The sequence below is a fragment of the Chaetodon auriga genome, chromosome 10 (genome assembly GCF_051107435.1).
Source record: "Chaetodon auriga isolate fChaAug3 chromosome 10, fChaAug3.hap1, whole genome shotgun sequence".
Lineage (NCBI taxonomy): Eukaryota > Metazoa > Chordata > Actinopteri > Chaetodontiformes > Chaetodontidae > Chaetodon > Chaetodon auriga.
Genome location: NC_135083.1, coordinates 23,643,205 through 23,665,452, shown reverse-complemented (window position 1 = coordinate 23,665,452; position 22,248 = coordinate 23,643,205). Strand labels below are relative to the sequence as shown.

General features: G+C 42.8%; 1 protein-coding gene across 1 annotated transcript in view; it reads left to right on the top strand.

Annotated features, from left to right (window-relative positions):
• Positions 1–364: 364 nt before the first annotated feature.
• lamb2l (laminin, beta 2-like) overlaps positions 365–22,248 on the top strand; it is a 47,923-nt gene continuing 26,039 nt past the window's right edge. The window contains exons 1-2 of the mRNA XM_076740369.1: positions 365–450; positions 12,270–12,349. Of these exons, the coding sequence (XP_076596484.1) occupies positions 12,292–12,349 (58 nt within the window). The 5' untranslated portion in view covers positions 365–450; positions 12,270–12,291. The remainder of the gene's footprint in view (positions 451–12,269; positions 12,350–22,248) is intronic.

The following is a 22,248-nucleotide window of genomic DNA, read 5'->3' as shown; positions in this document are numbered from 1 at the left end:
TTCTCCCGCATGAACAGAGTCTCCATTAAAAACAGGCCGCAGTAAACGCAGCACTTTTCAGCACGGCGGAATTAGGAAGTAATCTTTGCTCAGAACACTCGGCTTGGCCTGACGGGGGCTGGGTGGGGTCCCAGCTCGGTGGTGGGCTCTTACCTGCTGCTGCTGTCTCAGGACGGCAGTGGAGGCTGCCGGTGACACGTGGGGCTCCACCTCCTCCTCCTCCCGCCGGGCTGAGCCCTGTGCTGTCCCGCCGCCGAGCGGAGCGCCGCTCAGTCAGGTGGTGCTGCCGCTGCGGGACGGTGTATGTGTGTGGAGAGAGAGAGAGAGAGAGAGAGAGAGAGAGAGAGAGAGAGAGAGAGTTTGTGTGTATGTGAGTGACAGAGAGAGAGGGAGAGAGAGAGAGAGAGAGAGAGGGATAGAGAGGGGGACGTGGAGAACAGCACCAAGCAGGTGAGCTCTCCATCTTCTTCCGTCTTCGCTAACCTGTCTCACTCAAGTCAGGGACAGCCGCCAACGCAGAATCACCGCTGTGTCGTTACAGTATATTCACATGATGTCCAGCAGAGACACTGAGTGTCTGTGTCTCCTGCTGTCTTACGAAGTGTCTCTGTGTCTCCTGCTGTCTTGTGAAGCGGGTTAATATGAGCCATGTCTCTGTATCCTTCTCCTCACGGTGCGACCTTAATATAGTTTCTATGGCGTAGAGAGGTGAGTTTGAGGGACTTTGGCGCACTTCTTGTTTTTCTGCTCGGCTAATTTCTCTTTTGGGTTCTTAGCTTGCTGTCATGTTTATCCAGCGGACCCCTTTTTAGCCAAAGTGAAAGAAAGCGTTGGTGACTAACTCCTCGGTTTTGACCCTTTGGAAGACTTGTCGAACTTTAGCGAAGTCATGAGATGGACAGACTGTCATGGCTGGACAGTAGCGGGCGGATATGAATACAGCTGCTGTTAATTGTTCTGCAGATAGCAGGAGATGGACTGCAGCCCGCTGGCGTCCTGAACCTCTGATCCAGCTGTGTATTGTCTCTGCGGCCACTGGATGAGTCACTGGGCTTATTTGTGTGTTTATTAGTGAGCCGGAAGGCAGCATGTGAGGTGCACCTTAAAGCCTTCCTCCACTCGGACATGTCTTATTCTTACTGTTGCCTCACTTTGCAGAGAGATGGATGTGCACACACTAGAAGGCTGTTCAACATGTATCTGCTCAAGATTTCTTCCATCAGTGAAATAGGAGACATCCTAATGTAAATCATGAAATTTTAGGGTGAAGACTTGGGTTAAGGTTAGGGTGAGGCAAGCAGTGGTAATGGTAAGTCTCCAGGAAATTAATGCAAGTCTATATAAAGTCCCCAAAAGTAATGGAAATGTAACGTGTGTGTGTGTACCTGCTCTCTCACTGACACCAGTGGGTCACTCCTGGCTGGAAGGCAGATTTCTGACACTGTTGCACACATTCCTACCAGATTAACCAGCACAGATTAATGGGGTGCACAGCTCAGATTCACCGTCTGAAAGGTCGGAGTGATACTACATTTTTCTGCTGCAGGTGAAGAACAGCTAGGATCATCGACACAGTGGTGTGTTGTTTCTTCAGCACTTGTTCCCCTGAGCTCTCACGAGGGACAGGTGTAGTCTTGAAAATCATGTTTTCCTTCACATTCCAAGAAAGTGATCAGCTTTATTTTTTTTTTTTTACACTGAAGTTTGAATTGCATCCAAGAATATCATATTGCCATTTGTTTCTTTTCACCTTGTCAAGTTATTTGGACGTGTGTGTTTGGAGGTACGTGTTCCCATGGCCCTTGTAGGCTTAGTCTAGCTTTAATCAGCTCAAGGACCTGGCCCCTCGCCTTTCTGCTGAGATCAACTCTAACCTGAAAGGTTAAGAGGATCCAACTGGGAGGACTGGCTGAGAGGGAGAGCGGGACACTGGTTGGTGGATGCCATTCCTCTCTATCGACTGACTACAGAGTGATCAATATATTGGTTTTGATAATACTGTAAACATGTTTTCTTAAAGGACCACACCGGTGGTTTTGCATGTTATAAATATAGCTGCTTCCACCCATCTATGAGCGCTAGTCATTTCCTAAAGCGCACACACGTCATATTTTAGCTTATGTAATATTTTGCCGAATTGTTCACATTCTCAAAATAGAATCTACTTATTATGGTGGTTATGTTTTGCTCCTAACACAATCTTTTATTGTCGGAGTAATTTCCACATATACATTCATTCTAATTCAGGGTTGGTTTGGCTAACAGGACAGATGTCCTGTCTACAAATAGCTCTGAGTGGACACAACATGGACGTGTGATTCGTTATAATGCCGTGTTTGGCCAGTTTCAGTCCCTGTCAGTTGATTTTGATAGTGTACTGAAATTAACTGAAACCAGTGGACTGGTGCAAGGTGATGGTTGTCAGTAATGTAAGGTGTAAGCATGTAGTTGTTATGGAGCGAAACCACTGGTATGGTCCTTTAAATATGAGGTGTGAGTGCTCAGCCGCAGGTATGGTAGAGGGAGCCATGTTTTTGTGGCAGATCTCAGACGCTTCAGTTTTGTTTTAGAAGAAGAATTGATTGAAGTGCAATCTCACTGCTGGTTTGGGTGGAATAGATGAGAGGTGTGCTTCAGTGCAGTGTGTGTGCAGCTCTGTGCTTGGATAATCTTCTCGGTGCCATCGGCCACCTCTCGCTCCGTCAGTGTGTCTTTGATATCTGAGCCTCTGTCAGGGCCCCTGCAGGCTGAGACTCATAATCATGTCCCCTGATATAAATCAGCCCCTTGTTTGCAGCATGCTGATAAGAGGCACTGATTACTGCTACGCCTCTTTTTCCTGTCTGTCTCTTTTGCTCCTTTCTTCGTGTCTAAAAGGTATGCCACCGGGGAACCATCAAGCTAATTTAGCTCAGACCAGAAGAGCTTTTAATTAAATTTTTTATGAGGGATCCATTTTACAACACCATCTAAAATCAGTCATTGTAATGAATTTTTCTGTTGATTGGCCCAACAATAGCTTTAGTATATAGTAAATGGCTGTCAGAATGATTGACGAAGGTGAAATAAATCTTTTAATGTGTCAAAAAAATCAATGGGCAGGTAGTTATTGTTGTTCAGATCAGCTCATGTTGGTCATATTTCATCCTGTCAGCATGACAGAAATGCAAATGCACCAATCCAATGGATCATCAGCGAGTGGGCAGACAGCTGCATCTGACGCTCGGTCGCAACACCCAACCAAGACCTTTCTGTTTGTGTCAGAGGAGAATATTCCCTAAATTAAAAATGCAATACATGACAACTTCAATTAAACTCCACGTTATATTAGACGATTGGCTGTAAACGTTGGCATTCATTTGACGACATGATCTTAACACAAACACTTAAGACAAAGAAAGCATGTGTGACAGAACAAATGGTCTGTTCCCTCATACAGTCCGATCAGCAGGTCTGATTAGCTGCACTCGTTACCACTTACCTTCTGAATGAAATGCAAATCTCAAACTCTATAGGCGTCTTTTTCGAACACACATGCACACAGAGGGGAAATTTACACTGGAAATGGCCGATGGAATGCAAATCACGTCTCATATTGTCTCATCAATAACAGGAAATGCAATTTCCTTATACTGTATGTGTCAGTGAAAAAGCCGGCCAAATATCCTGCCCAACTTTGATATAAACAGGAAGCTTTGCCAAGCACTGATTGGCCGTCTGATTTTTAGATTACTTAGTGACAAATCGTCTTTAGTAGTTTCAACTGAAAATAGTCCACACTAGAAAAACTACAATACTCGACCCAAATGTCCTTGTTTGGCAGCTTTAATGGGATCCTTTTAGCCCATTCATCAAGCATGAAACACAGATCAGCTCAATTTACTGAATCTGATGAATGGAATGAAGGAAACTGACCCAAACCACCGATATTTTCAGAAATGTCAGGCAACTCAAATGTTATAGAGATGAATTCGTAATAGTCAGGCCCAGGGGGTAGATAACAAACCGACATCACAGATGTCTTACTTGGAGATCAACATGAGGAGTTGTCTTTGTACCATAAGCTGGAGGAATTGTGAAGTAATGGGGGTCCATTTGGTGTTTTCCTGGCTTTGAAATTGGTCTTTCCCGTCTTTGTGGTTGGCCTGTTGGGTGCCAAGCGCACATCACATGGCACACAGGTGGGAGGAGAGGCTCAACAGGTGAGGGGTTTGGTCAAATGCATTGCAAAGCTAGTTGCTAGTGTTTTGGTGGAAGCTCGGGCTGAGTCTGGAGATATACTCGATATCCTGATTTCTCTGGTGTGCCCTCTAGTGGTATCATCTAATAACACATATAGAACGTAGGCAAGCAGCTGGTTGCCTACGCGGATGAGTGGTTAAAAAGCAAGTATATCTCAGCCTTAGACATTGTGCTGATGATAGATGATTCAGACGCACATCTGTTTCTGGCACAATGTCAATCTGCTGCCAATCTGATGATTTTATCAACGCCAGCAAACTCAATAGTTGGAGGAAATGAGCACCAATGAAACTAATACTTGAAACTGTCCCCCTGATCAGAGCAGTGCCATGTCAGAGCACAGTGGCATTACACATGCTGTCCTCAGTGTTTACCACACACGCACCTCAGACAGGTCCGTTATGTCTGCGGATTCTGTTGTTGATGCGGGAGACATCAGATTACTGGAGCTCATTAATCGTGTGCATCACAGCCTGCTTTCCAACTTTCAAAAACAAACAAAATGCAACCCAGAAGCATGAGAAATGGAGATAATACATACTAACATTATGAATATCCAGAACGAGGGATTCTGTGCCCTTAACAGGTGCAGACACACACCAAAACCTTCATATATGCTGACATCAGTTTGAAGAAATGTTAAAATCAGCTGTGTAAAGGGGGCTCCTGTGCTGCCTGTTGATGGTCTGAGACCCACTGAGTTTTGGAAATTCGAGGATGAGTTTCACAAAATACCTCTAAACAATAATTTTACTAGCTTCCAACAATTTCTCTCCTTTCTAAATATAAAAAATACTCACATAAAAGCAGTATGAAGTACCACTGCTCTGCTTTCGTCAGGGGGATGATTTGTGAAGCATGGCCTCGACTAAAGCTCTGCCTGGAAATTTTGGACTTTACTGACCTTCTCCACAAGACCTGCTGCTCAGCCAAAAACTCTGAGTTGTGCTGTTCACCTCCACCTCTCACCTGCCCTGCTGATTCTCTGGCTTTCTAGTCCAAACATGAACGTGGTGATTGTGTTGGTTGGTGCGCCTCTGCACTGAACCACCTGAAAGGCTGCTCACTGGCTACTGTCTGGTCATGCCCTCAGACGAGCTCTTTGACAGTGTCTCGGGTGTGTCCCTCTGAGTTAAGTTAAAGAACTAAATACTGTAAAATGTCTGTGATAAATCGCTTAACGCTCTCAGGGTATTGTTTGGTTGAATAAGAGGGCACAACAAAGGCAAAAATACAAACATGTGTATTCAGAAAAATCCACATACACACTTTCCATGGTGTGTATGTGTCTGTGTGTACATAGGTGGTGTGGAACAAAGGCTCAGTGCACCCGGCAATAGATGATATTAGGTGTGTTTTATTTGAAGTCTTAGCCAATAGCAATGGAAATCTGCAGTGCATCTCACAATGGGGGATTTAACCCTCTCTCTGCAAACCCGAAATGGACAATTACCTTTGATGCTAATCTCTCTGTGACTGTAAGATGACTGACTTTAATGAAGTAAATCCCCAGACAGAATTATGAGATATCTTTTGGCTCCACAGTATGTAACGGATTAGGAAGCTGTTTCCTTGTTTGACACTATGATGTGGTGTTTGGGTGGTCTGCTTCCATCAAATCAAGCAGATGTTTGAACTGATGACTGGTAGGGAGTTAATTGTTTACTTCAGGCTCTTATTATATTAGCTAATATCTGCTAGTGCTTTCCATGTAGATCACAGTTCACAAGAGTTTCTTCAGGTTTTTGTAAATCTCTTAAGTATACCAGGGCTACCTTCTTATCCACAGAGCCTCATTAAGGATAATTAGAACCTTAATGTGTCACTGAAAAGTTTTGGTACAAGTTGCAAGTGTTTTTTTTCATGGCTCTTTCCAAGTAATTGTAAAGCAAACAGTGCTCTGAACTTTTTGCTTGTCTATGTTGAAAAGTAGGCCACTGTTTGTCTAGATGGTGCTTTGATCCATATAATTTCATAAAGCCTGGGCAATTTTCACTCAGGCTAAGCTAAGGAGACACATTCATTGTGGCATCAAGGTGTGTTACAGTAATTTACAACTCAACAATTTGACTCATTTTTTTCTCTACAGAAGAACTGAGTCATTCTGATGAACATGAACATGAAGAAATCCTTCAGTATGTTCTGGGTTTTGAAACAGGCAAAGAGAATGAAAGAGAAGAACGTTTGCTACCTATGTGAGACAGCAAATTTCCCAAAGACTCAAACTGTGTCAATGCATTTCTAAACTCATCTATTATATCATTTGAGCACCGTTAATATGAAGTGCTCGGTTTTCTAAAAATGGATCGTGCAATGTAGAGTTTTTATGAAAGCACAGCATTTAAAGAAAAGCATTTAGCAATGCAGTTCCACTCTGCATGAAAAGTCAAAGCAGTTAAAAGCCACCATAGGAGTATTGCTCTTAAGAGACGTGCATCCTGTGGTGAAGACCTAAACTAAGCCTGCAGGCACTGCAGACAAACGTAGGTATGCTGTATTTGTGTGTTGCAGCTGCATTTTGTACAGTAATTATATTTAAACATTTTGTGATATAATTTTCTCTTTATACCCCACATCTGAGTGCCACAAGTTCTTCTCCAGTCTCCTGGGGCTGCTGAAAGCCATTTCTGACATTTCAGTCAACCACTGACTGAATTTGAGTAAAGGGAGATAAAGTAAATTCACTCCAAGGTGAGCGACTGCCGCCGAAGTTTGAAGGCAATAAAAGTAGAACTGACAGTCATTCAGGAAGCAGCATTGATTTATGTCGTCCCCTTTGAGCAACGTGGAAATAACATGTTTCTGTGCTGTGCATTTTCTCTGCTCAGATGTGTAGAACAGTATTCAAAGGTGCATTTCTTTAGCAGTCAGTCGGAGTTCAGCTGAGCAGATATCCTTCAAGGTCCTGTTGTACTTTCTTTGGCTTATTTGTTCTGCTGTAGATACGACTACAGCACGGCTGCAGTGGCTCGTTTTGTGTCATAAGATCAAAGGTTAGTCTTTAACCAGGCACCTGCTCTTCTTTGACCCTTGAGTGCACTTCACCTGCTGCTTGCTGCACACCACAGGTATATTTGTGGGAGTTGCTATGTTGCTTCTAACTTGAGCATGTCCTGTAGTCGTGCTGCACAGAGCAAGAGAGACTTGTACATTAACTGTATATAGATTCTGTACTTGAGACACACTTAATTGTTTGTTTATGTGCAGTTCTTCACCTTTCTCCTTCATTCCTACATTTTTATGCCTTTTGTCGTCCAGATGAGTGAGTCCTGTGTGTTCTGTGAGTGAAAGCTGCTTCCATACTACTTTCTAATTGAGTGTGTGAGAGCAAAAGATAAGGGCCTCAGCAAGGAGCATGCACCTGAAGAAACAGGAGGAGAGCCGCCACAGAGCCTCTTCACATTGTACAGTTATTATAGAAAATATTTACAGTAAATATGGGAATAATATAAGCGGTGAATATGGAATTTTCACCACAGTAGCTTAACTAATCCAGCTAATTTATCTGAAAAATAGACAGCTTGATTTGAAAATGCTCATATTGAGTCAGCTGTAGCACCTGAACACAACAGGTTGCGACTGAAAGTGTGTGAAGACTAGACTCTCTGTCAGTCTTGCCAGCTAAAAGTAATGGATAAATGAAATGACAGGCCTGTGGGCATTCATCAGATAAACGACGTTGGGAACCGCTGGTCTAGATGACTCACCGCGGTGCAGGTAGCAGCAGCTCTAAATATAGAGTCACCTGCCTGTATAAGCAAAGCAGACTTCCTCCATGAGCTCACCTGAGTGATGTGATCCCATTTCCAGCCCGGCCTTGTTTTACAATACTTTAACAACAGTGTCTCAAGCTGCAGCGTATTGGCAGCGTGTTTGGTAGCTCAGCCTTCATCTGGTGTGTACATAAAGTCAGACACACACAGAGTCAGGCTTATCGTGTTATTGGGTTCAAGGGTATGAGAGCCTGGGATTGTTTGGAGTAGTGTCTCCAGATTTCTTGGCTTTGTCTGAGCCCCACACTGAAGTTATAGTGGTGGCACTGAACTTGCTGCAGGTTTCCTCTTATCTTCTTCTTGTGATTGTGTGTGTGTGTGTGTGTGTGTGTGTGTGTGTTTGTCTGTCTTTGTAAGTCTTTGCTCAAGGTCTAGGCTGACCAAGTTCAGTTTGACTTTCTCCTCTGATTATTTTCCCGTAGTTTTTTACTAAAGAGTGGATGTAGGATGGAGGTGCAGACTGGATTGGCTGAAAGAATATTGCATTTTCGGATATTTGAAATCATTCTTTGTGCAGGTTTTTTCTTTTTAGGTCTGCGACAGCAGTCCTTTCACCATGATCATATCTCAGTTCTCTCAGAAGTCCAAATTTAATTAGCAAGTACAAAACACAGTGAATGAGAGCGCCGTGATTGAAACGTCTTACAAATGCTACCGGCCAATGAGGGCTTGAGAAAGTCTCTATATAACTGATTTCTGTAACGTGTGTTGAGCCAGCGAGCCTAGAACTTGCTCCCCTCCGTCTCCCTCTTCAGCACAGGTCAAAGGTCACATCAGCAGAGAGCTGTGAATGTGAAAGCTGCTTTGTTCTCTCATGCAGTTTTTTTATTTGTTTAGTGTGAATCACACACATGCATGCACATGACCCACACATGCATGTATCACACATGCACGGGCACAAACTTCCATGTCCTTTCTCTTTCTCTTTCGCAGTCATAGCACCAGTTGCTTCAACCTTTGAATCTTTGAATAGAGCTGACCTCCATGGCCCCGCTGCAGCCACACTGCAACCCAGTTGATTTGTCACATCCCTGGTTTGTTCGTCTGACTGGAGGTGACGAGAATGAAACAGCAGCAAATTCACATGCTGAAACAAATATAAGAATTACCTCCTGTCTCTCCCGGTTGCTTGGCAAATGTTCAGAGCCAATAAATTGCTCGGCACATGACACCTAATAAAACTACAAATTCTTTCTTTTGCCCTTTGGTTTGTGTGCGAGTGAAACAAACCACATTTAACATGTGAGGTAGTCAACTTTAGAGGTGCTGCTTTCATCTGATGGTCAGCCCCTTGTGCTAAGTGCCATGAAAGTGGTGATGATGATGATGGTGCGGTGGAGTGGGTGGTGGTGCTGCTGCACTGAAGCTCTGTGGCCTAGTTTACCCCAGAGAGGGAAAATGTCCCTCTGTCCCTGTCAGTGTCACCTCCTCCTGTCCTCATTGCTTTTTCCAAGAGCTTTTCTGCTTCTTCATCCTCCTCTCTTATCTCTCTTCCTCTTTTAACTATCTCTCTCTCCGGCCTCCTCTCTGCCTCTCTCGCCCATCACTCTCCCCCAGTGTCCAGAAGAAAGGGGTGGTGCATTCCAAAGGCCTGGAGACCATTCCCCTCTTTCAGCCAGTGGCCCACAGAGTGACAGAGGAATTAGAATAAGAATAGCTGTCCATTCACCCCAGTGCCCCAGTGACGAGCTGGAGGGAGCGAGGGAGGGCGAAACGGAGGGAGCTGGAGGGAGCAGAGGACTGAAGGGGGTCCTGCACACACTCTGCGTTCCCATTGGTCAGCGGCGTTCCCTCTGTTTTTACATCGCTGCCGTCAGTTGTGCTTCCAAGTTTGTTTTACACATTCTGGCACACATACACACCACACATGTGCATGCACGCGTAAATATACACATTGGGGTCCAGGGCCTGCGCACGTGCACACTCGGATACGGGAATCTACACACACACACGCACTGTCAGAGACGAAATTGGCCCACAGGGACAGAGTGAGCAATCCTGACCACGCAGAGAGGAGAGTGAGGTTTCCTGTGGCTGTGTGAGTATGAGGCTATCACCAGTTATTGCTAATGCTTGATTAATAATGAATATCACACTAACTGCTTTGTTTTCTTTACTCTTTTATTTATTGGCATTACATCAGCTGAAGCCCTTTTTATTTTTTTTCTATATTCTCGTGTTTTTTTGGGTGGATTGGTCTTGTGGTGAAAATTTTAGATGAAAATGTGACCGTGGCTGTGAATTTGTGTGTCTGTGCAGCTGTTGAAGTGTAACAGTAGCGTAGCAGTGAAGCTAATAGCATGTGGGGTAATATAGAGTTAATTTTACAGATGAGCTATCATTATGGTAATTGGAGCTTTTGATGATCATTTCCATGTCTCTGGGCGTTTTTTAGCATGTTTGTATGAGATAAGAGGGTTAATTATTGTGATGTTCCTGTTTCAAATCAGTGGCAGAGGCTTCACACTTCTTTGCAGATCTCTGCTCAGACACACAGTGCAGACTGTGCAGTGAGGGCCCACTCTGTCCCAGAGCTGCAGTGTTGAAAAAGCGTGGGCTTACCACCTTATCTTATCTCAGCTGCTGTGTTCTGCCCATGAGGGCCATGAGAGATGGAAACATGGACCGATACATAGCAAAACTGAAATGTACATTAGTGACCATCGTAAGCGTGTTAGATGTGTGTGGGATGAAAATCAACATTTTGTGTTTCTCAGCTGATCAAAACGAATTCGAACAAATTTTACAGCTGTGTTTGAAGAACTGCAGACATTAGTAGAACCAAATACAGTTGCTGGGTAGTGTTAGTTCTTTGGAGGAGGAATCTTTAACCCTCTTCTAACTTGCCTCTCTATCACCTGACTCCTGGGAAGCTTCTGAAACTTTCTCCTCTTTCTTTACATCTTTCTCCATGTTTCTCTTTTTCCACTTTGCATCCCGCGTTTTGTCCTTGCTTGTATCTCCGCCCTGCACTTTAATTAACATCATGTACAGCAGCTGTAGACAAGCAACTTACTATAAAGAGTCAGGAATCAGCGAGCAACAGAGTTTTACGTTTAAGCTAACTTGAACCATCGACCTACATTCAATCAGCAGCAAGCAACTAATGTGAAAAAGCTGCGTATATTTTCATATCTGCTCATGCACTGTGAGAATTTAGGAAGAACTACAAGTCTGAATCGTGATGAAGCGATATTTTTTCATTCCTCAAGGCTGACGGTGATATTAGCACACAGCAGCTGCTCTGCACAGGAGGCTGGGATACAAGTTTATTGCAGTTGTTCTGTGGTGTTTGAATATAAGCATCAAGAAAACAAATACCTGATTGTTATGGACGCAGTCAGGGACTTAATACACGTGTAAATCCACTGAAGTGAGCGTGGAGATGTTGTGGGGTCCCTCCTCAGTGTGAGCGCGGGGCCACGTGGACCTCTTATTGCTAAGCTGAGTGTGAAAAATGCTTTCCAACAGAGACCTGCTTCAGATCACAAACCTGGATTAGTGTGCAAGGCCGAGCTATTTGAGAAATTCTTGAAAACTGAAGACGTTTGATTTGTCGTTTGTCAGACGACAAAGCCTTCTCTCTCTGACTCAGATGGCTAATTCAGGCTGGTGAAAGCAATCCTGGCTAAGAAGTCAGCCTTTTCATTTTATCTGTCCTCTCGTCTTCCTGTAACCACTTCTGTTTGTCTCAGAGGTCAGATTGGTTCAGTGTGTGACATGAACAATGTGTGTGTGTGCCTACACTCACACAAACACGCACATCCACAGTGGTCTGTCCCATTCAGCGAGCAGATCTCTGTGTTTGTTGAGCCTGAGTATACAAGAGGCCTTTTTTCTCCTCGGTGTCACAACACCTCTGAGAAAACCCTTGAACTACTGCACTACAGTGGCATTTTTGTAGTTTTTATCATTTAAAGCTGCTGTGTGCGGTGCTCCAACACCAGCCATTACCACAGCACTTTGGAGCTAGTGTGAATAATGTTTACTGTAAACAAACAGTGCCATTGTTAAGACCTTTGCAGGCTTTTACCATCTCTTTGACTGTGTGACTGTGGTTCATAGTGCAAAGAGCTTAAAGGTAATGGAGAGGATCACTTCCAGTTTCTGGGAAATTAGCTGTCAATTTAGAGAAAGGAACAAATCGTTTGGTGTGAAATAGAGACTGTGAAGATGTTGCACTAAACGAGACCTCATCAGATGTTTTATGGATTTCTCTGACACGCTCTTGAATTATTTCTGTGTTTGTTACAGCCAGAGAGACAGCCTGGTGTCCATGCGTCCAGGCGTCCTGATGCACATCATGGCCGTGTATATGAGCCTCCTCATGCTGGGTAAGTAGAGGTCCATCAAAGTGGATCAGTTTTGTCTTTGTCTGTTCGGGGGTGCTTTCACATCTCATTTTGGGGATACCACCTGGAAAGGAGGCTTTGGTTCATTTCCAGCTCAAATGATTTTAGCATGGATTCAAAGGCTGAGCTGCTATGAAAACCACTGCTGATTGTGAACCAGCAAGAAAGCCACCTGTTTGACTGGTCTGTATTATAAAGCCAGGTCATTTGGTAACCCTGGTAACACATGAGCTTCAGCATGTGACTTTCCTTAGTTGCAGCTGCAGGGTGTTGTGCTTTTGTCCTGCTCCATATGTAGTGTAGAATAGTTATGACAGTTTTTATTGTAAAAGGAAAGATCCCACAGACATGTTTGTTGTTTTGCCTTCTCTGCTGCTGCCTTGTCTTTCGATGTGATAATAATAGTAAACACAGTGGTGCCGCAGCTGTAACACTGCAGCATGTAAAATGTGTTAATTATTACTGAGGCCAGTGTGAACAAGCGTTCTGATCATAAACCATGCCCTCTGCTTCCGAGCCCTCAACCCTGTTATATGTGTTGTTGTTGTTGTTTTGGTTCTGGTAGGCTCAGCCAATGTGAATGCTCCCAGACTCTTACTCTCCCGTACACTGTCATTAGATCTAATCCATCATTATTTCATGCACACTAATCACAGGACTGAGCTGTGACCACAGATGTTTGTTCTGGTTTATGTTTACTTTAGGGAACAGGGAGTGAAAGGTTTTAAGAATTTAACTCACCTTCGCTGTGAGGATGCTGCCTTTCAGTCCGGCCAAAATGACAGGGTGACCCCCAAATCATAATGCTAATAATGCCATGCTTGATTTGTCACCATATAGGCAAGAATAAGAATACATTGCTAGTTCAGAGACATTTGAATGTGAGCTTTTGTATTTGTTATAAAAACACAACAACAAACCAGAAGGCCTGCAGTGATGTATTAGAGTATTTCTCAATGAAATGCAACATAAAGTTCAATATAACTCAGCCCCCAAACTAGATGTGAGTGGTACAGAGTGGGAGCAGAGCAGCGTAGAGTGCCTTTCTTTTTGAAAGCCTGACCATCAGCGCTCTCTCGCTCTTGAGGATAACAAGCAAGTTGCATTTGGATAGAAAATGAAGTGAATTTTCAGCTTCTTTGAGCACAGCAGTCGTCGTCTGTATCTCTTGGCCACAAACAGCCAACGGATGAGACCCTGACTGAGTCATACAACTGAAGAAAACTCCACATTTTCACTCTGTTGTTATATGATATTATGTATATTATATTTTCAGTGGACGTGTCTTTGCCTCAGTTTGAAGCACCACATTGCTTCATGGCATATCATGTAACTGAACAGCATCATTTAGACTTTGGGGCTTGTGTCCAGCTGTTCTTTGCGGTGTTTGGTCTGGGCCCTTTAGTTGATGGTGCACTGTCTGTTCTATGAGCGGTGTGTTGTTTACAGTGTCCTGAGAAAGCTTAAGGTGAGTTTTCTTGAAGTCTTTGTTAATTCTTGTCCCGGGTTGTCATGTGCAGTTTCAGGAATACTGGAGATGAGATTAGCTGGCATGCTTCAAGTTTGCGCGTACAAGATGGTTTTACAATGGATGTGATGTGATTGTGGGCAAACTCCAAACTCGACCTTAGCTCTTTTATTTCTTTGCAAAGTGACTCAAGAGGAATGACTGACCAAGCCTGTGTGAGTCTGAACTCTGTCATTTTGTCCATAGTAGAATGATTCTGTCAATGATTGCTATAATATGCTCTCTGACCCGTCCATGGTCCTGACCTTATAGTACTCGCAAAGCTTCTTCCACTGTAATAATATGTAATCATTTATATTCCCACGACCAAAAACTTAAAGTCAATTTAGGTGCAAAACCCTGTTGGTGCTTGAAAAGTTTTGACTGTCCCACTATCATCAGTAAAAGCGGTCTCCCTGCTTCCTGTGTGGACATTTGTTGCACCGCGTATCAGCTTTCTAGCAACAGAGCAGCTCCATTCAACTCATGATGTTTAAGCTCCTGTGGTCATGCAAACCCAGGTTTATTAGGTCAGTGTGTAGGATCTGAAAACTCTGTGAGAAGCTGGGGTATTTGTGGAATGTGTAGTAAATGATGGGCTACTGACAGCAGCGCTGGATCTCGGGCAGAACGGGCCCTCGCAGGGTTAATTGGTGACTGAGGGGCATTTCTGAAAAGGGCCACACACACACACACACACACAGTTCACGGCCACTGTTAAATGTGCTGTGTTTAACTGCTCACCTGTGTTTCTGTGTGTGGAGGAATTCAGGAGTTTAAGGAGGAATTCTTGTGTATGTAGACTCATTAAGTATGTTATACTTGGCTTTCCTGAGTCGCATACACACAGGTGTCTGGGTTAGTCTCTATGTTAATTATTAACTGGAGGAAGATTGTGTTCATACATTAGGGGCCGGAAACTGCCAGCTTAGTAATGGTGAGCTTGAGTTGACTGTAGTCTTGCAATACACATCAATGATTGATTAACTTATTTTTGCCTTTTTCTACCAAAGATTGACTGCAGGTCCCATCAGGGCTCCACTTTGCCTTTCTTCCCTGAACCATGTAGAGCAACCATAACTGAAACTCAACACTTGTTCCAGAGTTTTCAAGATAAACGTCTTCCAGCCTTCTCTTTATATGCAAAATTATGACGTGAAGGAGTGACAGACACCGGTCCGTTTCCTGTGCTGTGCTCACCTTTCAACATTTCAACATGCAACTTTACAACATAGATAAATAGATAATAATCAACTTTATTTTGAACATATCCCCAAAATTTGAATGAGGTTTTTACAGGGTTGTAGGTGTTAGTTAAAACACTGAGACCTACAGTATTTTGTACGCGGTTTTGGGCAGAATTTGATTCTGTTAAGGTAAAGTAAGCAAGATAAGATTGAACAAGCTTGGACGAGTAGTTTAAAAGAAAGGCTTGAGTAGAACATAATGACTTATATCTCTTCCTAATTATTGATGTAACATGCGTGATTCAGCGTGTATGCAGTTAATAAAAGCTGTCTCGGGTTGTAATGTGTTTGATGTTAGGCTCATGGATTAGTTTGAAATAGTGTTGCAACGGGTGCAACCTCGGCTGAAGAGGAAAAGAAAATAACGTGATCTGCAAAAAACTCGAAAGAAAAATTCATCACAGTATGAAATGACATGCAGTGCAGAAACACCACTAATCCCCAAAGAAGGAGACAAAACTAAACAAAACCTGGATCTCATGCCACTTGTTATCAGCAAGTTAGTGGATGTGAAAACCCTCCACATGCTTTGTTTACATTCCTGCATTGCTGTTGCACTTCCAACAGAAATGTTGTATTAGCAAATCAACACAGAATAAAGATGGGAAAGAATTTAGCACCACGTGTCTCTTTGAAGTCCTCATGAGTGTAGGGGACAGGTCCTGTACCCTCCATTCTCTAGCCCACATACTGTTTGCGTGTATACATGCACAAGTCAAACATGTGTTAGCATCGTTTGCACCTGGAATGTTTTCTCTAATGAATAACATTTTCCTCTCTGTCCATGCATTCCTGCCATAGTGCTGCATACAGGAGAGAGATGCCCCAGGGTGTGTTTACCTGTGTCTCTTCCCCTTTGTGTATCTGCTTTGTGTGTGTGTGTGAGCGCGCACTACATTGCCACGTGCTACACTCTAATCACACTCTTGTAAACCAGCTGGTGTCAAAAAACATCTGTGCAACTGGCTGTACTTGAAGTCACACTCATGCAGCTTTGCGTTGGTTTCCTTTCACACTCAGCAGTCTTGTGCAAAAGGTTTGCTTCAAAGATTCCCACCACGCTCCTCATTTTACAGGACAGAGATTCCCATCACAGAAAAGCTTCTCTGAATGAAGGCTGACTGCCTGTCAAGGTAACTGACCAATGCTTAAAACTGGTGGCTGCTGTCACTCTTCCACTCTGGCTTTACTGGCTTTACACCAGTGCCTCACCTAGTTGGAACCAGTGTTTCCATTCAAAATATCTTTGCCTGCATTTCACTGCTTGCTTGAAGTGAAAGGTAGTTTTTCCTCTTGCTGGCTTTGGTTATCTTGAGATCTGTCTTGAAAATAACCAACAAGACTGCAAGGAATCAAAGTACGCTTCTGAAAGTAATCCCAGTTTGGAAGTGCCTTGCTGAATGGCCCAGTCCGACCCGGGCTACTGGTCACTTCTCTTGCCTCTATACAGTGCATGAAAGGACTCTTGTAGAAATGCATTAAAAAGTGCAAACGCAGTCACAAATAAAATCCTGAAAATAATGACGTCAGTGTGTTACTGCATGCAACACATGCACACACATTCTCATGTTCTCCATGCTAGTTGGGACAGGTGAAAAGCAGGTAAAGGATATGTTTCTTCTGGCCCACACAGACTGGGGGATGAGCGCTACCTCAGTGTCTCAGATGTCAGAAGAGTCTTTGAAAAATGAGGCTCTTTCACATGTGAGTGTGTGCCGAGATGATGGCTTCAGCTTGTAATTATCAACCCAAACACCGTTCTTTTCTGTTTCAGCACAGTCTGACAGATCGGAGAAAGCCATTAGACACAGATCTTTTGTGAATGGTATACATTAGAGTAGTGACATTCCATGCATGTGTGGTCTATTTCAAAACACAGCCTCAGTCATTAATTAAAACTGAGGGTAAATTACGACTACTGAGGGTTACGTGCCTAGACAGTGTCAGGAGAGACTGTCTGGATGTTGCTTCTCTCACTCTCTGTGAATAGGTATCTCCAGTGCATACCAGCGTGATAAGCTGTGATGATACGGCAGAAGAGTTGTGCAAAAAGTGACAGCTTAAATGAAATGCTGCTTGATATCAAAAGAAGATTGCCACAAACCAAATCAGACGGAAATCATTGAAGTAATAACCTGCTGTATGCTGGTTTCTCATTATGATGACATATTGGGTGAACTCATTCCATGTTGCAGGACTTTTCCATGAAAATAAGTTTGGTCTTGTGCGACACTTTTCCTCCTTAAAACCGGGCAGTTTCTTAGTTTATAGTGGCAAATACAAAAGCACGCACCAAAATAAGATGGAGGAAGTTTGACGTAAACTTTAAATTTGAACGATTTTTTGCAGAGATTTAGCAAATGAAGTCAAAATATGTTGAGAAAGAGTGCAGTCGTACTATGTTGAGAATAACGACACATAGTCATAAGAAATCATGTCATGAGAAATGCATTATAACGGAGACACACATTTCTGCACAGTACCAGTGACTTCAGGTGCGTTTATGTAAACCTGCAACAAGAGGATGTGAAAATAAAACCTTTCTGAACTGAAGAATGTTGGAATGGATTGCAAATCAAGTTGATGCACAGCTGCACTGAAGTCCAAAGACCAGGAGGAACTTGACTGAGTCTGCGTTGAGTTCAGTCTAAAGCCACATGAAGTCCAGACACTGTTGCTTTTCTGCTCCTGGCAGTAAAATTTCCACATAGTTCACGGTGCCTCATCAAGGGCAGGTTATTTGACCAGTGCGTGAACCCATTGTTTAATGTCATACCTGTAAAGGGAGGTCAGGTGAAACCCAGTCACAGCTCTCAGTCAGGACGTTTCTGTATTGTTGAAGGTGGAACCGCTGGGTGTTATGTCCAGCTTTTGCAAAGACACGCGTGGGAATAATTATGCTTTTTCTACTTCTCCTAAAATGTGTTTACTAAAGAAATACATCCTCTTTGCAGTCTTGTATCTGTACATTACACCCTTGAGTTTCAGTGTTGCAGCGCTGGCTTGTGTTTTATGTTTGGCCAGGGTGTGTGTGATCTTTATCTACAGTCCACAGGTTTGCCTTCTAACCCACTTATGTGCAGCTCTGCATGTACACACTGAACGTGTGTGCACCTGCCCATACAGAATGTGTAAATATGTGCGTCATTTTACCGTGATTCTTCTTTACATTTGCTGTGGAGGATATTCATGCAGTGGAACAGCATGACAGGCTGGTTGTGTGCTGTGTTTCTGGCAGCTTTATCAGAAGAACTGCTAACAGTGTCAGGCAGGCATTGTTAATGCTTCACAGGAATTCAGAAAATCTGCCCCTGTTAAATCTTTTACTTGAACCGGAGCCAAGATATTTATACACGCATAGACATTTCATGTGTGTGTGGGTGTGTGTAGGTGTGTGTGTGTGTAGGTGTGTATACAGAAGGACTGCAGTCAGTTCTAGTTGCAGAATTCCTTTTCGAAAACCTTTTTTAAAATCATTTTCAGTATTTAAAATTGGTCACAATCTCATTTTCATCCCAAAATATATCATATAACATCTCTACCATTTGATGGTAGAGATGTTATATGATATATTTAATCTCTTTAGTAATTTGTTAATTATTGTTCTGTTTCTTAACGCTATAGATCCTGATTTACTGTTTACTGTTGAATGGGATTTTTTAAAAGGTGTCATTCAATATGCAGACAGTTCTACAACAGTAGTCTCGTCACTTCTCTGTACCAGAGGAAAACTGCCACAATACACTGCTTTTAAATATGGCTTGACTGAGAGCCAATCATGATCTCATGGACAAGACAAGAACAGTGAGAGAACATGTTTTTTTTGTATTGACGAGGCCTTCTGAGTAGCTCTCTTTGCAAAAGGCTAGATAGTAACCGTCACCTACACATGACCGGCTCATGTAATGATAATAATGCAGCTTAATGCATAATCATGCCAGTACTTAGTGACCGATCTTACTCTCTCTGATCACTTTAAAGATCAAACCCTTTGTATATAGGACGGGTCCAAAGCTGTGAAATAAACTTGTTAGAGCTAGTATATGCATTTGCCTCTCCAAGCCAAGGTCTGTGCATAATGTTTATTCCTTTAATACTCTCAATGTGAAAAAAGCCCGTCACAGCGTCTTCCCCTGTGATAATGGCCGCTGAAGTTACACTGAAATTAAACTGAACTAGCTGTTCGTTTCCATGGCTCCAGCAATTTCAACACATATGAGCATACAAAAGGAGCTGCTGTAGCATTCAAGTGATCCCTGATCAGGTCAGGCACTGAATGATCGGGGTGAGGGAGCAGTGTGCAGTAGAGCGTCCGTCTCGCCTGTAGAACAGAAATGTGTTTCATCTGTGTCTTTGTGTTGGCTTATGGATAGATGTGAGCGAGCTAAGAAACGTTTGCTATGACTAAACTGTTGAAGTACAAAAGTTTTCCTGCTCTGGCCTTTTTGGCAGTTAGCAAACAGTTTCAGGTGTAGCACCACCACCCTCTGAAATGGAGTGGTGTGGTTTTCCCTGAATACCCCCCAAAAAGTCATCACTGACAGCTTGTGTGTATAATTAAATGGTGTGCAGATTCACTGCAGCTATTATGTTTTCCCAGTCCAGTCTCATACCCAGGCCGTCAAGTACTGACACTTTGTCATGCCAATCAGTGTCTCAGTTAAGAAAGGAAGAAAGCATCTCTGGGATGAGAACGTGTTGGACAGTCAGAGCAGCTGCTTTGGACATCTAGTATTGTCCTGGGTTTGTTTCCAGTAGCGTAAGTTGAAAGTCCAGTGCGTTTCATGCAGATGCTAAAGGGGACCTTGTGCATCTGTATGAGATGTGTCGGGTAGTCACAAAGCGACGTGTTTGAAGTTCTGGGAATGAAAGGTATTACAGTCGTCTGTGTGATGGAGATATGCTTTTTCTGAAGGCGAAGATTGTGATTCCATTTAAAACCGTCCAAGTCTTTCCCATCATGCCTCAACATGCTGCTGCGCTGGTGTTTTCTGAGCATCCACAGAGTGAAAGGCCCTCCGGTATCTCTGTCGACATCTCTGTCCCGTATCGCTCACTGTGTGCTGCTGATAACGGAGCGTCTGTTTTTCATGCAGGCATAGAAGTCGTTGTATTTCGACATGTTCCGTGTGTCCGAACCATTTCTCCAACACTCCATGTAAGCAGGTTTTCTGCTTCTTTCTTCAGCCTCTATCATTGCTGCTACCCCTGCCTGCTTCCCCGCATTTATCTCCCTCCGTCTTTGTAGTCTTCTCATATAGTTAGATGTACAGTACGTGAATTTTGGAACATTTCTCTGTGTGTGGTGTCAGATGTGCATTTAAATGTTGTATGTCACAGACTTTGGTGGTTGGTATATAAGCTCGGCTGAACCCCTGTCTGAGCCTCTTCATTTTGGTTGTAAAATTGGTCTGTCCACATAGTTTTTCTGTTCGTTTGTCAGTTTCGCTTTCCTGTAATTTATCTCATTGTCTTCCTCCCCCCATACACTTGCTGTCTCCCTTGCCTAACCCTGATGAGGCCTGTTGTTCAGAATCAGTGATGCAGACAGAGTGTTTACATGGGTGAGGGAGAGTTTGAGGGAGGCGGACCAGAACATTTTACAGTTATAATTAATGTTCTTCTTCTTCTTCTTCTTCTTCTTCTTCTTCTTCTTCTTCTTCTTCTCTGACACCTAAGTCCATTAAGGCAATTACTGTCTGGGATGTCAAGCAGTGTCTCAAAAATGAAACCATGACAATGATCTTACTATTTGTACTCCAACATTCTTCTGTGTATCCAAGCATGTTGTCTATGAGGAAGACTTAAGGTTTAAGTTTATACTGCAGGAGCTCAGGGAATGAGAAGAGATTCCATAGCTCAAACACCATGAGGACATATATACTGTAAGACGCTCTCTACAATACATCTGCATTAATATCAGCTGATAGAATAAGCTCATATTGGCTGATGTATTTGCTTGGCTAATTTATTGGTCTAGAGACAGTTTTACACCTTTATCATTGTCTTCAATCCATTTGGCCATACCAGATAGGTCTTATTGTGTATTTCGTTTGCTTACTCAGAACTGTTGATAATGAGGCGTTCAAGTCCATGAGGCAGTGTTGAAGAGTTGGTGTCATAGGTTTCAAAACAGTGTGAATTTAGAATATAGCACTATATCCATTGAATTTGGGTCTAACCAGCTTGAATGACAGAGTTTGGCTGACATGAAGCACTCATGTTTGTTGGATTCGTTTTATCTGACTTTCCCAGTAATTACAACTTGGATGTTGATGTGAACATGATTTTCAAAAAATAAATACCAATAAAAATTGGTAACTAACTGTTTATGAAGTTATTGCTGCTACATCTGTCCAACGTTCCGTTTCCACATATTACATGTGCAGTTTACAAGTGTACTTCGAAACCACTCCAAATTTTTGGTCATCTTTGAAACAATGGGCTCTTTTTAGCAGCTTTTCAATTCTAGCTGGTGAAGTGACAGTTGTGCTGTTGTTGTTGTTCCAGCTAGTTATTTAGGTTAACATTAGTTCTGTGAGTTGTTTGAAAATGTTGTTTTTAAAATTACTTTTGATTATTTCCAGATGACTCATCAAAAATGATAATCTTGTCAAAAGGGGTCTCAAATACCTGTTTACAAGCTGTTAAACATCGCAGCAGTATATATACATATGTGTGTGTGTGTGTGTGTGTGTGTGTTTACTAAATCCAAGGATATAAATACACTGTTCCACAACATTCCTTACAGTTTTGCTTTTGTGTTAATGAACAGTTACAGTAACTCAGATATGACATGAACGCAGCATAAGTGGCATGTGTCTTTGTAGGTGCTGAATTGAATTTGAGTGGACCACACACAATAACCACAGTTTTGAAGTGCATCCATTCATATTAGTACATAGAGTCCAATCACATCACGTAAACACCAACATGGCTTCATCCAACTTCTTCATTCACCCTATTAGCCAATAATTAAGTGAAAAGGCCACCGTGCCTTTAAAGCATGTTCTTACTTCTTAGAAAGAGCTGTTTGATAGCATAGGTACACATATCCACATGATGTTATATATATTTCAAGAATACTTTGGATTCTTATGAAGTCAGAGTCTTGAATTAAACAATGT